This window comes from Lonchura striata, chromosome 1A, assembly GCF_050655825.1.
Source record: "Lonchura striata isolate lonStrDom1 chromosome 1A, ASM5065582v1, whole genome shotgun sequence".
Taxonomy (NCBI): Eukaryota; Metazoa; Chordata; class Aves; order Passeriformes; family Estrildidae; genus Lonchura; species Lonchura striata.
Window position 1 is genome coordinate 75216531 of NC_140741.1, and position 13504 is coordinate 75230034.

A 13504-nucleotide genomic window follows, 5' to 3' on the forward strand; every position below is an offset into this window, starting at 1 on the left:
AGTTTGTGCCCATTCCGAGTAAGGTTTGGTTGTTTTTTGGGAATAATTCCCAGGATGATTTTTTTGAACTGCAAATGGGTTAAATTTGCTCTGCTAAAGGATGATCCCAGTTTGGAAAGGCTCAGTTTGGGTGGTTGAAGTTAAGAGTTTAATAAGGGATGAAAGGATTCCATAAATTCCAAGAAAAAGAGTTTTCGTCGACCATTTCCTTTCTGGGAAAGCAAGTTTGTCATTTCATTTAGTTTCATTTCATTTTTTAAATTTCATTTTTATTTCATTCTGGTTTATTTTATTTTGTTTCTTTTATATATTTATATATATATATATATATATATATATATATATATATATGTGTGTGTATATATATATCTTGCCAAAACCACACCATTACCTTAAAAAAAATTTCTTCTATATTTTTTATTACATTGGTTAAACGCATATTTCTGAGGATTATATATATTTCAATATTATATATATATATATTATATGTACTTAAATAAAAACATCCAACTGAATTATTTGAATTAAAATTTGGATTTTATTTAAATTTGATTACATAGTTTCTATTTTAAGATTATGTGAAAACCTAAATTATAACATGTTTATTTGGTTACTATTTATATAAGATAAATGGTGTGTATGACAGCTGACAGATTCTCTTCTATCTAAAAAGTAGATAAAAGGGATTATAAATCATTTTACATTAAAATTTTTGTGATTAATAATAACTTGTAAAAGCCAATACATAAATGTGGAAGTCAATAATTATATTATAAAGTTATTATATTGTATAGATACAATATATGATATATTATTACATAAAATATTACATATTCTATAGGCTTGTATTATTGTAATTTTATATTTTATTATATTATGTGATATTATATGATATTACATTATATTATATTATATTATATTACCTTATATTACTGTAATGTATTATAATACATTAATATTTTGATAATATAATATAATAATATTATACATTGAAAATAAAATATAATAATATAATACTTTATAATTATTATTTTAAAAATATAATAATGTTTTATATTATTACTAACCTTATACTAATATTATTCTAGCGTAATATAATTTAGATGCTATAATAATTATATAATAATTATATTTCTAGTGTAATAAATTATACTTTATATTATATTATATTACATTAGATTTATAATATATAATATATACAATTTAATATATATAATACAATGTAATATATAATACAATACAGTATCATATAATGTAATATAATTAATATCATATAGGGTTAGATAATATAATATGATATGATACAATATGATACAATATGATACAATACAATACAATATAATATAATATAATATAATATAATATAATATAATATAATATAATATAATATAATATAATATAATATAATATAATATAATATATTATAATATAATATATTATATAAATACATTATTTATATAATGTATTATATTCTATTAAGGAAGCAAAAGGAGGTTCTTGTGGGAAAACAGGGATATAATATATAATAATATATTATAAATATAAATAATATAACAACATAATACTATATTATTTATATAATTTATTATTTATATTATATTACATTATATTATTACATTACATTATAATATATTATTATATTATATTTTGTTGTTATATATATTATATTATATTATATTATATTATACTATACTATACTATACTATAATATACTATGCTATAATATAATACATTATAGTATATTATAGTACATTATAGTATATTATATTATATTATATTATATTATATTATATTATATTATATTATATTATATTATCGTATATTATATTATATTATAGTATAGTATATTATAGTATATTATATTACATTACATTACATTACATTACATTACATTGTATTACATTACATTGTATAATATTACATTATTATGTTATATTACGTTATACCGCATTATATTACATTATATTATTACATTGTATTACATTGTATTACATTGTATTACATTACATTGTATTACATTACATTGTATTACATTACATTACATTACATTACATTGTATAATATTACATTATTATGTTATATTACATTATACTACATTATATTATTACATTGTATTACATTGTATTACATGAACCATTTTATAACTGATAGTTAACATACAATTTCCATCTTTATAACAAGGGCTGCCCCAGCTTCTGTGGGAATCCCATCCCAGGCAGCCATTCCTGCCACATCCCGCGCGGCGCGCTGCATCCCGAGCGTGTCCCTGGACTCCACGGGGACAGATCCCGGCGATCCCGGCCGGCTGGGCAGCGGTGAGTTGGGCAGAGGGAAGGAACTTCTCCTTGCATCCGGGGGGCTTGGAGAAGCTCCACGTGAGTCCAAGGACGAGCTGGCCCCACAGGCAAAGAGCTGCTCTCCCTCAGGATTAGTTCCAAAGTTTAATGAGGGCTGCAGAGGTCCCAGGCCACATCTGACCCCGAAGGACTTCCAGAGCAAGAGAGGGGCTCCCAACCTGGAGCTGCCAGATATGGGGGTGCAGGGAAACCCGAGCAGCCAACGGGGGAAGGACATGGGAGCATCCCTCAGGGGGCAAGACCTCAGAGGGACCCCTGAGGAGGGGCTCGGGGAGGAGTCCCAGCCAGGGTCCATCACCTGGTGACCCTGGAGGAAGGATCTGGACAAAGAGGAAGGGTCACCAGGTGATGGACACATCACCTGGGAGGAGACAAGGAGATGGGTCAGGGATTTTGGGCTTTGATGGACATACTGATGGGGAAGCTGGGATGAACCAAGCATGTGCAAAGAGGGGGATATGGAGGGAGAAAGGATGACGAGGGGATACACGGAGCAAACACAGCTCTACACGCGTGTCCTTCGCTGTGCCCGTGCAGGATGCGGCGCTGCCGGCGCCTCTCGGCCCCCGAGTGCGCGGCGCTGGCGCGGAGCCCCGCGGGCTCGGCCCCGCTGCGGCAGCCCCTGGGCCTGGGCAGCGCAGCGGGAGCGAGGAACCGCGGCCTTCATCCCACCCGCGGCACACGGAGACAGCCCACAGGTACTGCGGGAGGGCTGGGAATGTTCCCTGGAGAAGGGAGGGATCCAGGGAGAGCTTCCAGCACATTCCAGGGGCTCCAGGAGAGCTGCAGAGGGACTGGGGACAAGGATGGAGGGACAGGACCCAGGGAATGGCTCCCACTGCCAGAGGGCAGCCAGGGATGGGAGATTGGGAATGAGGAATTCCTGGCTGGGCTGGGATTGCCAGAGCAGCTGGGGCTGCCCCTGGATCCCTGCAATGTCCCAGGAAGGACTGGAGCACCCTGAGATCATGGCAGGTGGCCCTGGAATGAGCTTTGAGGTCCCTTCCTACCCAAACTGGTCCAGGATTCTGGGATTTGGGACACTCAGGATCCATCCCGAGGGATTTTTATGGAAAATGGGGATAGAAAAGAGAGGGAAAGGGAAGGGAGAGCCTTCATGGCTTCCTGAGATTCCAAATGAAGCCCCTGGGTTCATGAATTTCTTGGAGAGGAGATGGATCCAATGTCAGGCTGGGAGAGCTGGGAATGTTCCCTGGAGAAGGGAAGGATCCAGGGAGAGCTTCCAGCACATTCCAGGGGCTCCAGGAGAGCTGCAGAGGGACTGGGGACAAGGATGGAGGGACAGGACCCAGGGAATGGCTCCCACTGCCAGAGGGCAGGGTTAGGGTTAGGGTTATTTTAATTTTCTTTTTTATTCAATGATTTTTAATTTTTTTTTATTTTTTATTCATTGATTTTTATTTTGCTTTATTTATATCTGATTTTAATTTAATTTTTCATTTTCTTTTTTATTCTTTGATTTTTTCTGTTTTATTCTTTGATTTTTATTTTACATTATTTCTAACAGATTTTAATTTAATGTTTGAATTTTTATTTTTTGTTCTTTGATTTTTATTTTTATTTTTTTTTATTATTTGATTTTTTTTTTTAATTTAATTTAATTTCATTTCATTCCCCAAATCCTCCTGCCTCCACACCTGTGCCTGAGCAGAAATTCAAAAAACCCACCCGCAATTACTCCTGAAAAAGTGGGATCCGGGCCCATGTCCCTGGGAATTCTACCTGTACCTGGCTCCCTTCCCAGACAACATTCCCTGCCCAGCCTGGACGTGCCACCAAACCCCAAATTCTCCCTCATTCCCTGATTCCCATGGAATTCATTCCCATTTTTCCCCTTTGTGCAGGGCCAGGCAGGCAGAGGAAGATCCTGGATTTCTTCAGGATAAAGGCAAAGCCGTCAGCGGGAGCTTCTGGCATGCAGAGCTGCGGGATGAAGGCGGAGCCACTGGATCCCTTTTCCCCTGGAATTCCCCATGGGATGAAAGCAGAGCCGCTGGATCCCTTTCCCCCTGGAACTCCTTTTGGGATGAAGGCAGAGCCACTGGATCCCTTTTCCCCTGGAATTCCCCATGGGATGAAGGAAAAGCCACTGGATCCCTTTTCCCCTGGAACTCCCCATGGGATGAAGGAAAAGCCACTGGATCCCTTTTCCCCTGGAACTCCCCATGGGATGAAGGAAAAGCCACTGGATCCCTTTTCCCCTGGAACTCCCCATGGGATGAAGGCAGAGCCTCTGGATCCCTTTTCTCCTGGAACTCCCCATGGGATGAAGGAAAAGCCACTGGATCCCTTTTCCCCTGGAACTCCCCATGGGATGAAGGAAAAGCCTCTGGATCCCTTTTCCCCTGGAATTCCCCATGGGATGAAAGCAGAGCCACTGGATCCCTTTTCCCCTGGAACTCCCCATGGGATGAAGGCAGAGCCACTGGATCCTTTTTCTCCTGGAACTCCCCACGGGATGAAGGAAAAGCCTCTGGATCCCTTTTCTCCTGGAACTCCCCATGGGATGAAAGCAGAGCCACTGGATCCTTTTTCTCCTGGAATTCCCCACGGGATGAAGGAAAAGCCTCTGGATCCCTTTCCTCCTGCACCTCCCTCTCCCTTCAGCAGCCCCTCCCTTTCCCTGCCACCTCCCAGGGCACATCCCAGGAAAAGAGCAATTCCCAAGCCAGAGCAGCATCTCTGGGAGGAACCCAAGGAGAAGATTCCAGAGCTCAGCGGGATCCAGCAGGAATGGCAAGAGCTGGAAGTGGAGCCCCTTCCCGATTCCCACTACGGGCTCCTGGGCACTCGGAGCTGGCAGGTTCCTCAGGGATCCATGGATGATCTTCCTCCTGAAATCCTCAGGAATATTTTTGCTTTCCTGCCAGTGCTGGATCTGTACCAGAGCCTCAGCCTAGTGTGTCGCTGCTGGAGGGAGATAATCCGGGATCCACAGGTAAGGAATGCCCTGGGATGATCCCATGGGATCATCCAGGCCTCCCTTTGTTCCTGTAAATCCCATCATTCTTCCCATAATCCATGAATTTTTAGGTCTCTTGCCCTTTTTTTTTTGGTCTTCTGGACCAAAAGATCCAAGATCCGCGGGTAAGGAACGCTCTGGGATGATCCATGGGATCATCCAGGCCTCCCTCTGTTCCTTTAAATCCCATCATTCTTCCCACAATCCATGAATTTTTAGGTCTCCTGCCCTTTTTCTTTTTTGTCTTCTGGACCAAAGGTTGCTGCCCTATATCCCAAATCCATGTTGGAGCAACATTCCTTCCCATCTGTGGGGGAAAAAAAAAAAAAATTGGAATTTTCCATAAAATCCCCCTTGCTCAGTTTTCCCTGGAGCCTTTTTTCCTGACAGGAATTATCCAGGGAATTCCTGCAGTGTTCCCAAGCCTCTGGGTGTGCTTGTGGTGCCTCTTGTCACCAAATGGATTTGGAGGAAAACCCTGGAGCTCTGTTTTGATGGATTTTGGTTCCTCTGGAATCAAGGCAAACAGCTGGAAGGGATGATCCCTAAATCCCACAAAAAGTGGCTTGGGAACAGCCAGCACCTCTGAAGTCTCTCACCACTCCCAAAATCCAGCCCTGTTTGCAGGCTTTGAGGGTTTTTCCCTCTCTTTTTTCCCTCCCTCTTTTTTCCCCTCTTCTTTTTTCCCCTCCCTTTTTTCCCCTCTTTTTTTCCCTCTCTTTTCTGTCTCTTTTTCCCTCCCTCATTTTTTCTCCTCTTTTATCCCCCTCTCTCTTTTTTCCCCTCTCTTCCCTCCCTCTTTTTTCCCTCTCCCTCTTTTTTTATCTCTTTTTTTCTCTCTTTTTTCCCCTCTCTTCTTTTTTCCCCTCTCTTCTTTTTTCCCCTCTCTTTTTCCCCCCCTTTTTTTCCTCTCTTTTCCCCCCTCTCTTTTTCCCCTCTCTTTTTCCCCCTCTCTTCTTTTCCTTCCCTCTTTTTTTCCCTCTCCCTCTTTTCTTCATCTTTTTTCTTTTTTTTTCTACCTCTTTTTTCCACTCTCTTCTTTTTTCCCTCCCTTTTTTCCCCTCTTTTTTTCCCTCTCTTTTCTGTCTCTTTTTCCCTCCCTTTTTTTTCTCCTCTCTTTTATCCCCCCTCTCTCTTTTCCCCCTCTCTTTTTCCCCCTATCTTTTTCCCCCTCTCTTTTTCCCCCTCTCTTTTTCCCCCTCTCTTTTCCCCCTCTCTTTTCCCCCTCTCTTTTCCCCCTCTCTTTTCCCCCTCTCTTTTCCCCCTCTCTTTTCCCCCTCTCTTTTCCCCCTCTCTTTTTCCCCCTCTCTTCTTTTCCCCTCTCTTCTTTTCCCCTCTCTTCTTTTCCCCTCTCCCTCTTTTTCCCCTCTTTTTTTTTCTCTCTCTTTTTTCCTCCCTCATTTTTTCTCCTCCTCTCTTTGATCCCCCCTCTCTCTTTTTTTCCCTCCCTTTCCCCCCCTTTCTCCCCTTTCCTTCTCCATCTCCCTTTCCCATCCAGCTCCTTTCTCAACCCCAGCACTTTTGGGAACTCCCTGACTTGTCCCTTTTCCCCCTGGAATTCCCTTTTGGAATGCCATGAGGTGAAACCTGCTGCTTTGTGCTTCCCATTCCAGTTTATCCCTTGGAAGAAGCTCTACCACCAGTACCTGAAGAAGGAGGACTCAGCCCTGCAGAGAGTTGAGCAGATCCTGCAGGAATTTTCCATAACCAAGGAGCAGCAGGGATGTGTGCTGGGGCTGATCAGGTGAGTTCAGTTTGCAGATCCTCAGATATTCCTTGCTTTGGGATTTCTTCTCTTGGATCCTAGGAACTGCCAGCTTTGTTTTCTAAACAGGTGGGAGATGTGCAGGAAAATGGGGAGGAGAAGTGATTTTAATAGGGAAAAAAACACTAAAAAGAGGCACAAAACTTTCCTTTTCCTTATTCTGTTTGGACACGAGATCCTGGAATCATGGAATTATTTAGGACCTCTTCCCAGCACTGCCCAGGTCACCCATGTCCCCAAGTGCCACTTCCACAGGTGTTGGAACCTCAAATACAAAGAACTCTCAGAACTTTGGGCCTGTGAGCCAAAGCTTAGAATGAAACTCAAGATTTGATCCGAGACCTTAGAGAAATCTTCCAAACTTAAGTGCTAAAAGCTTTTTAAAATTTCTCTCATGGAAAACTGTGACAGCAAATATGATTGATTGTTTCCCCTGGGAGGGCAGAAGTCAAAACTGTGCTTGAAAAAGTATCTACAGACACGCAAATATTTAATTTTTTTTTTTTAATATGGGTATTTTATATATAGAAATATGGGTATTTTGCCCATATACAAAATTAGGTGAACACTAATTAGTGTGCAAGGCTCTTTGTCCAGAGGCAATCCCTACTGAGAACTATTAAGATTATTTTTGATTTTTTCCAGCGAATCTCAAAGGGTCCATGCTGCACTAATAATGAGCTGTGGGTGTTTAGCAGGATGTGCTTGGGAGGAGCCACAAATTCCTTGGAGAGTAAATCCCTCAATATTCCTCCTGCACAGGTTGGTGTCATCCACAGCACCCAAGGTGGATCCCACTGCGCTTCTCCAGATTTTGGGAAGTCATCCCCTCTTCCCAAAGGCTCAAGTCTGTGTCCTCAGCAAATTCCCAGATTTACAGAGCAAGCCTGGGGTGAGTTTCACTCTTATTTCTGTTTTTTTTTAACAAATTCCTGCTGTGTCCCCAAGCCTCTGGGTGTGTTTGTGGTGTCTTTTGTGATCAAATGGATTTAGAGGAAAACCCTGGAGCTCTGTTTTGATAGATTTTGGTTTCTCTGGAATCAAGGCAAACAGCTGGAAGGAATGATCCCTAAATCCCACAAAAAGTGGCTTGGGAACAGCCAGCACCCCTCCGTTGCTCACCATTCCCCTGGGAACTGACCTCAGACCACATTCCCATGGAGATCCAGGTTTTCCTTCATGCCATTCCTATAAATTTAGATGGATAAAGCTTGTCAGGGTGCAAATATGGGATGTGCTCCTCCCTCCCTAAGACATCCTAAAACTCTGTGTGTTTGAGGTCACTCTGCCCTCCTGTATCCCAAACTCCTCCCTCTGTGGCGTTATTTGGGATAATTTGGGCTGCTCTGATGCCTCAGGGTTTAGTTTTTCTATTTTTCACATTCTGAACTGCTTTGGTGTGAGGGTCTGGGCTTCTCATGATGGGATGGTGAGCTCTGTGCACAGAGCAGGGACACAAAACAATTCCTGCTCCAGCTGGGCACCAAGGACAAATGATCCAAACCTCAGCCCAGGAGCACAAACAGCGTGGGCTGGAGAGAGAAAAACAAGCAGGGTGGGACTGATGGGCTGGAGCTGGAATGGGAATGAACTCCAAGGTGCCAATGGAGCAGAACTGATCCCAGGGAGAGCCCCGGGAGCGCTCGTGCATTTTGGGACCATTTTGGGTCATCTTGGGTTCATTTTGGGACCATTTTGGTTCATTTGGGTTCATTTTGGGACCATTTTGGGTCATTTTGGTTCATTTTGGGACCATTTTGGTTCATCTTGGGTTCATTTTGGGACCATTTTGGTTCATCTTGGGTTCATTTTGGGGCCATTTTGGTTCATTTGGGTTCATTTTGGGACCATTTTGGGTCATTTGGGTTCATTTTGGGGCCATTTTGGTTCATTTGGGTTCATTTTGGGACCATTTTGGGTCATCTTGGGTTCATTTTGGGACCATTTTGGTTCATTTGGGTTCATTTTGGGACCATTTTGGGTCATCTTGGGTTCATTTTGGGACCATTTTGGTTCATTTGGGTTCATTTTGGGGCCAGTTTGGTTCATCTTGGATTCATTTTGGGACCATTTTGGGTCATTTGGGTGCAGCCCTGGCTGGGCTCTGGTGCTGCCCAAGGTGGATCCATGGAGGAGATCCTTTAATAAATCCCTAATTTATTCTTTAGCTCTGCCCAGTCTCTGCTCCAGCTCACCCTCCACAAGGCATCAATTTAGAATTTAACAGCTCCTCACGGAATTTTTCCACCTCCAAGCAGGATTTTCCTGGAAACACCAAGCTTTCTGCTGTCTTTTCCTTGTCCTTCCCCAGCCAGAGAAGATGTGGGCAATCTTTGCTGTCATGGTGCTGTTCTCTGACGGTGTTGGTGACATCCAGAGGCTCCTGGAATGTTTCCGGAGCCCCCGCTCGCCGCTGGCCGTGCTGGAGGTCACCGAGGTGCTCCACTGCATGGCCACGCTGCTCCTGGCCATGAGGAACAAGAGCATTCCCATCTCCAACAGGTCAGGAGCTTCCCATCCCAGCCCTGCACGCTTCCCTCCATCCCTAGGTTGTTCCAATCCGGCCTTGGATGTTTCAGGGATCAGGCAGCTGCAGCGTCTCTGGGAATTCCTCATTCCCAAATCCCATCCATGGCTGCCCTCTGGCAGTGGGAGCCATTCCCTGGGTCCTGTCCCTCCATCCTTGTCCCCAGTCCCTCTGCAGCTCTCCTGGAGCCCCTTCAGGGCCTGGAATGTGCTGGAAGCTCTCCCTGGATCCTTCTCCTCTCCAGGGGAACATTCCCAGCTCTCCCAGCCTGACACTGGATCCATCTCCTCTCCAAGAAATTCATGGACCCAGGGGCTTCACTTGGAATCTCAGGAAGCCATGAAGGGTTTCCCTTCCCTTTCCCTCTCTTTTCTATCCCCATTTTCCATAAAAATCCCTCAGGATGGATCCTGAGTGTCCCAAATCCCAGAATCCTGGATCAATTTGGGTGGGAAGGGACCTCAAAGCTCATTCCAGGGACACCTTCCATGATCTCAGGGTGCTCCAGTCCTTCCTGGGACATTGCAGGGATCCAGGGGCAGCCCCAGCTGCTCTGGCAATCCCAGCCCAGCCAGGAATTCCTCATTCCCAAATCCCATCCCTGGCTGCCCTCTGGCAGTGGGAGCCATTCCCTGGGTCCTGTCCCTCTTTTATCCCAAAGTCTCTCCTGGAGCCTCTTTAGGCCCTGGAAGAGGCTCTGAGCTCTCTCCAATTTTGAGTTTTCAAATTCCAGCAGGACAGGAGCATTCCCATCTCCAGCAGATCAGGAGATTCCCATTCCATCCCTGCACCTTTCCCACCATCCCCAGTTGCTCCAGTCTGGCTCTGGATCGTTCCAGGGATGAGGCAGCTGCAGCTGCTCTGGGAATTCCTTCCCAATATCCCATCCCAAATCTTCCCTTTTTTCCAGTCTGAAGCCATTCCCTGTTTCCTGTCCATCCTTTATCCCCAAGTCTCTCCCTGGAGCCCCTTTAGGTCCTGGAAGGGGCTCAGAGCTCTCTCCAGTTTTGAGTTTCAAATTCCTCCAATTCCAAGGGAATTAATTATTTCCTGATTGAATTAATATATTTATAATTAATATAGTCATAATTTAGTAATTAATTTTCAATTTTCCATAATTAAAAAATTATATATATTAATAGTATTAATATGCAACTATATAGATCATATAATTATAATCTATAATGTATCATAATTATGTATATTTATATAATAATTAGATATTATAATTATATAATAATAATATACATTGTAAAAATAAATATTGTTAATAGAAAGATATATAATAAATATATCATTTATTAATATAGGTAGTATTATAATATTATAATTATAATATTATATAATTATATATCATTATTAGATATAGTTATATAATAATTATTATTATTATATAATTATATGGTTATATATTAATATAATTATGTGATTATATAATTAATATATTTATAATTTATAGTTACAATTATAGTTTATAAATTAAATATATGATATAATATATAGAATGTAATATAATACAATATAATGCAATATAATATTCCTGATTTAATTAATTAATATTGTTTTTAATATAATAAATTAATGACTTATTTCCTATTTAATTACTTATTATTAAATAAATATGTTTGGGGAATTCTTTGGGTATCTAACTTTAACCCTCCCCAAAACTGATTTATTTTACTTCATTCCAAGTCCTAGGAGCTCCTTCCCTCATGATCCTTTCGTTCCCAAAAAAAAAGAAAAAAAAAGGGAACTGAGCAAAGATTCCTTGATTTTTCGGGATTGCAGTGAGGATAAGGATGAAGCACACAGGGAAATCCTTCTTGGGAGAAAATTGGGAAGGAACTGGAGTGGAAAATGAAAATATCCAGGAATTAGATGGCTCTGGAAGCTGTGGGTTCTGAGGGACTGTAGGACAGGGAAAGGTTCATCCCGAGGGAACCTGGGATCTTTCTTTGGAATGTTAATGATTGATTAATTGCTGGATAAAGTCATTAACCTGCAGGAAATGTGGCAGGATGGCCCTGGCCAGCAACGAGAGCCGTGATCCAGGTCCAAATCCAGGGATTTTAGAATTTCCCAGACTAGAAAAAGTGGGAATTCCTCCTGGGAATAAGGAGGGAGCGTGTCCTGGAGGAATTGCCTGATTGCTGTTTGCAGTAATTAATGAGCACATCGTGATGAGAGACACAAAATCTGCCCTGGAGGGGTGGAAGAAAGGAACAAAACTGCCCTAAAAGAGGGAAAACCAGAGTGGGAAAACCCTGCTGGAGAATCCAGGTTAATTTTAAACCAATTGTTGTCGTTATAAACCCAAAGAATCTCTTTTCCCTCTGCAGTGAAAAACCACCCAAGAATTATTATCAGAGTTAAAAACCTCCCCCAAAACCATTCTAAACCAAAAGCTGCTTCACTCCAAAAGGCCAAAGCAGCCCCAAATCCCCTCTCAGCTCCCCCAGCCCCAGCTCTGCTGTTAATTGTGGCTCAGGAGAGCAGAATTATCCCCTGGACTCTGATCCCAGGTCCTGTTTGCATGGAAAAGCCTGGAATACAAAGCTGGCAGGGCTGAGGGAGAGGCCACGCTCAGAGCTGACCCCACTTTTCAAGGCAGAATTAATTTAAAGAACATCTTAAATTATTCATCATTTCCTGCAGAGCTTGAGGCTTTTTTTATTTAATTATTTTAAGATATTGGTGGTGTTTTAAGTGGCTACAGAAGTGGTAATTCCTGTCTTATCCCTTTTTTTTTTTCTTTTTTTTCTTTTTTTTTTAAGGCTTCACTACAATATTTTCTACTGTTTGTATCTGATGGAAAATGCCTGTGGAATTGTGCAGCCTCTGGAAGAGGGAAGAGTGAATTTGTGTTCCAGGTGATCCAAGCAGTGCCCTGAGGGAATTCTGAGCATTCCATGGAGAGGGGAGAAAGGGAATGGGATAAATTCATCCATCACCGAAGTCTAACAAAGATAAAACTGGTTTTTAATGAGCTTAAGGTGCCAAATTCATTCTTAAAGCACAGAATGGTCCCTTAAAAAGATATTTTCCTTTGTTGGTGTGTGATGTTTTCTTGTATTCCCTAAAAAATCTTTCCCAAGATTTTGTCTCCAGTATTTGCTTATTCCATGCTTTTCTCTTTTCCCCAATAACCAAGATGGGATGGGATCAATCAATCCCTGATTTCCCAGTTAATTTCTTTTATGTGGGAGGATTTATTTTAGGGATTTTTAAGGGATTCATTCCTTTCCCACGTGTTGAGTGGAATTTTTTCCCTGTTTTCAGTGGATGGGCTGATGTCAAACTGACCCATGAACAGCAGAGGATTTTGAGTCACAAGATTGAGCCTGGCCAAACAGTGAAAATAATGGCATTTGCAGGTAAGAGCCCAAAATGTGGGAAAAATATCTGGACAATTCCAAATCTTCTCCTTCCCTCCCTGATCCCTCTGCCTGGGGGATTGTGAGATCCCAAGGGGGTCAATTTGTGCCTCTGGGATAACAAATTTAAGGGAAAATCTGCCAAAAAACGGAGGCAGAATAAAAACAGGGGAGTGAGGAGTGGGAAAATGTGGGACAGCCCTACAAATCCCAAATTTGGGAAAGGAAGGAGGACAAGGAGAATGCTCCAGGTGCTGGAGTAGAGATTTCCCTGGAACTTCTGGGGGAGCAGTTCCTGAAGGATTGACCCTATGGAAAAGGGATCCAGGCTGGAGCAGTTCCTGAAGGACTGAGCCCATGGAAAAGGGATCCAGGCTGGAGCAGTTCCTGAAGGACTGAGCCCATGGAAAAGGGATCCAGGCTGGAGCAGTTCCTGAAGGATTGAGCCCAAAAGGGATCCAGGCTGGAGCAGTTCCTGAAGGACTGAGCCCATGGAAA

General features: G+C 42.0%; 1 protein-coding gene across 5 annotated transcripts in view; it reads left to right on the forward strand.

Moving 5' to 3' along the window:
• Positions 1-13504, forward strand: part of FBH1 (F-box DNA helicase 1) — a 46075-nt gene that overhangs the window by 1173 nt on the left and 31398 nt on the right. For all 5 annotated transcript variants that reach the window (XM_085569482.1, XM_085569483.1, XM_085569485.1 and 2 more), the window contains exons 2-9: positions 2182-2315; positions 2895-3055; positions 4223-5316; positions 6954-7084; positions 7868-7997; positions 9417-9607; positions 12407-12502; positions 12912-13006. In XM_085569482.1, the coding sequence (XP_085425608.1) occupies positions 2182-2315; positions 2895-3055; positions 4223-5316; positions 6954-7084; positions 7868-7997; positions 9417-9607; positions 12407-12502; positions 12912-13006 (2032 nt within the window). The remainder of the gene's footprint in view (positions 1-2181; positions 2316-2894; positions 3056-4222; positions 5317-6953; positions 7085-7867; positions 7998-9416; positions 9608-12406; positions 12503-12911; positions 13007-13504) is intronic.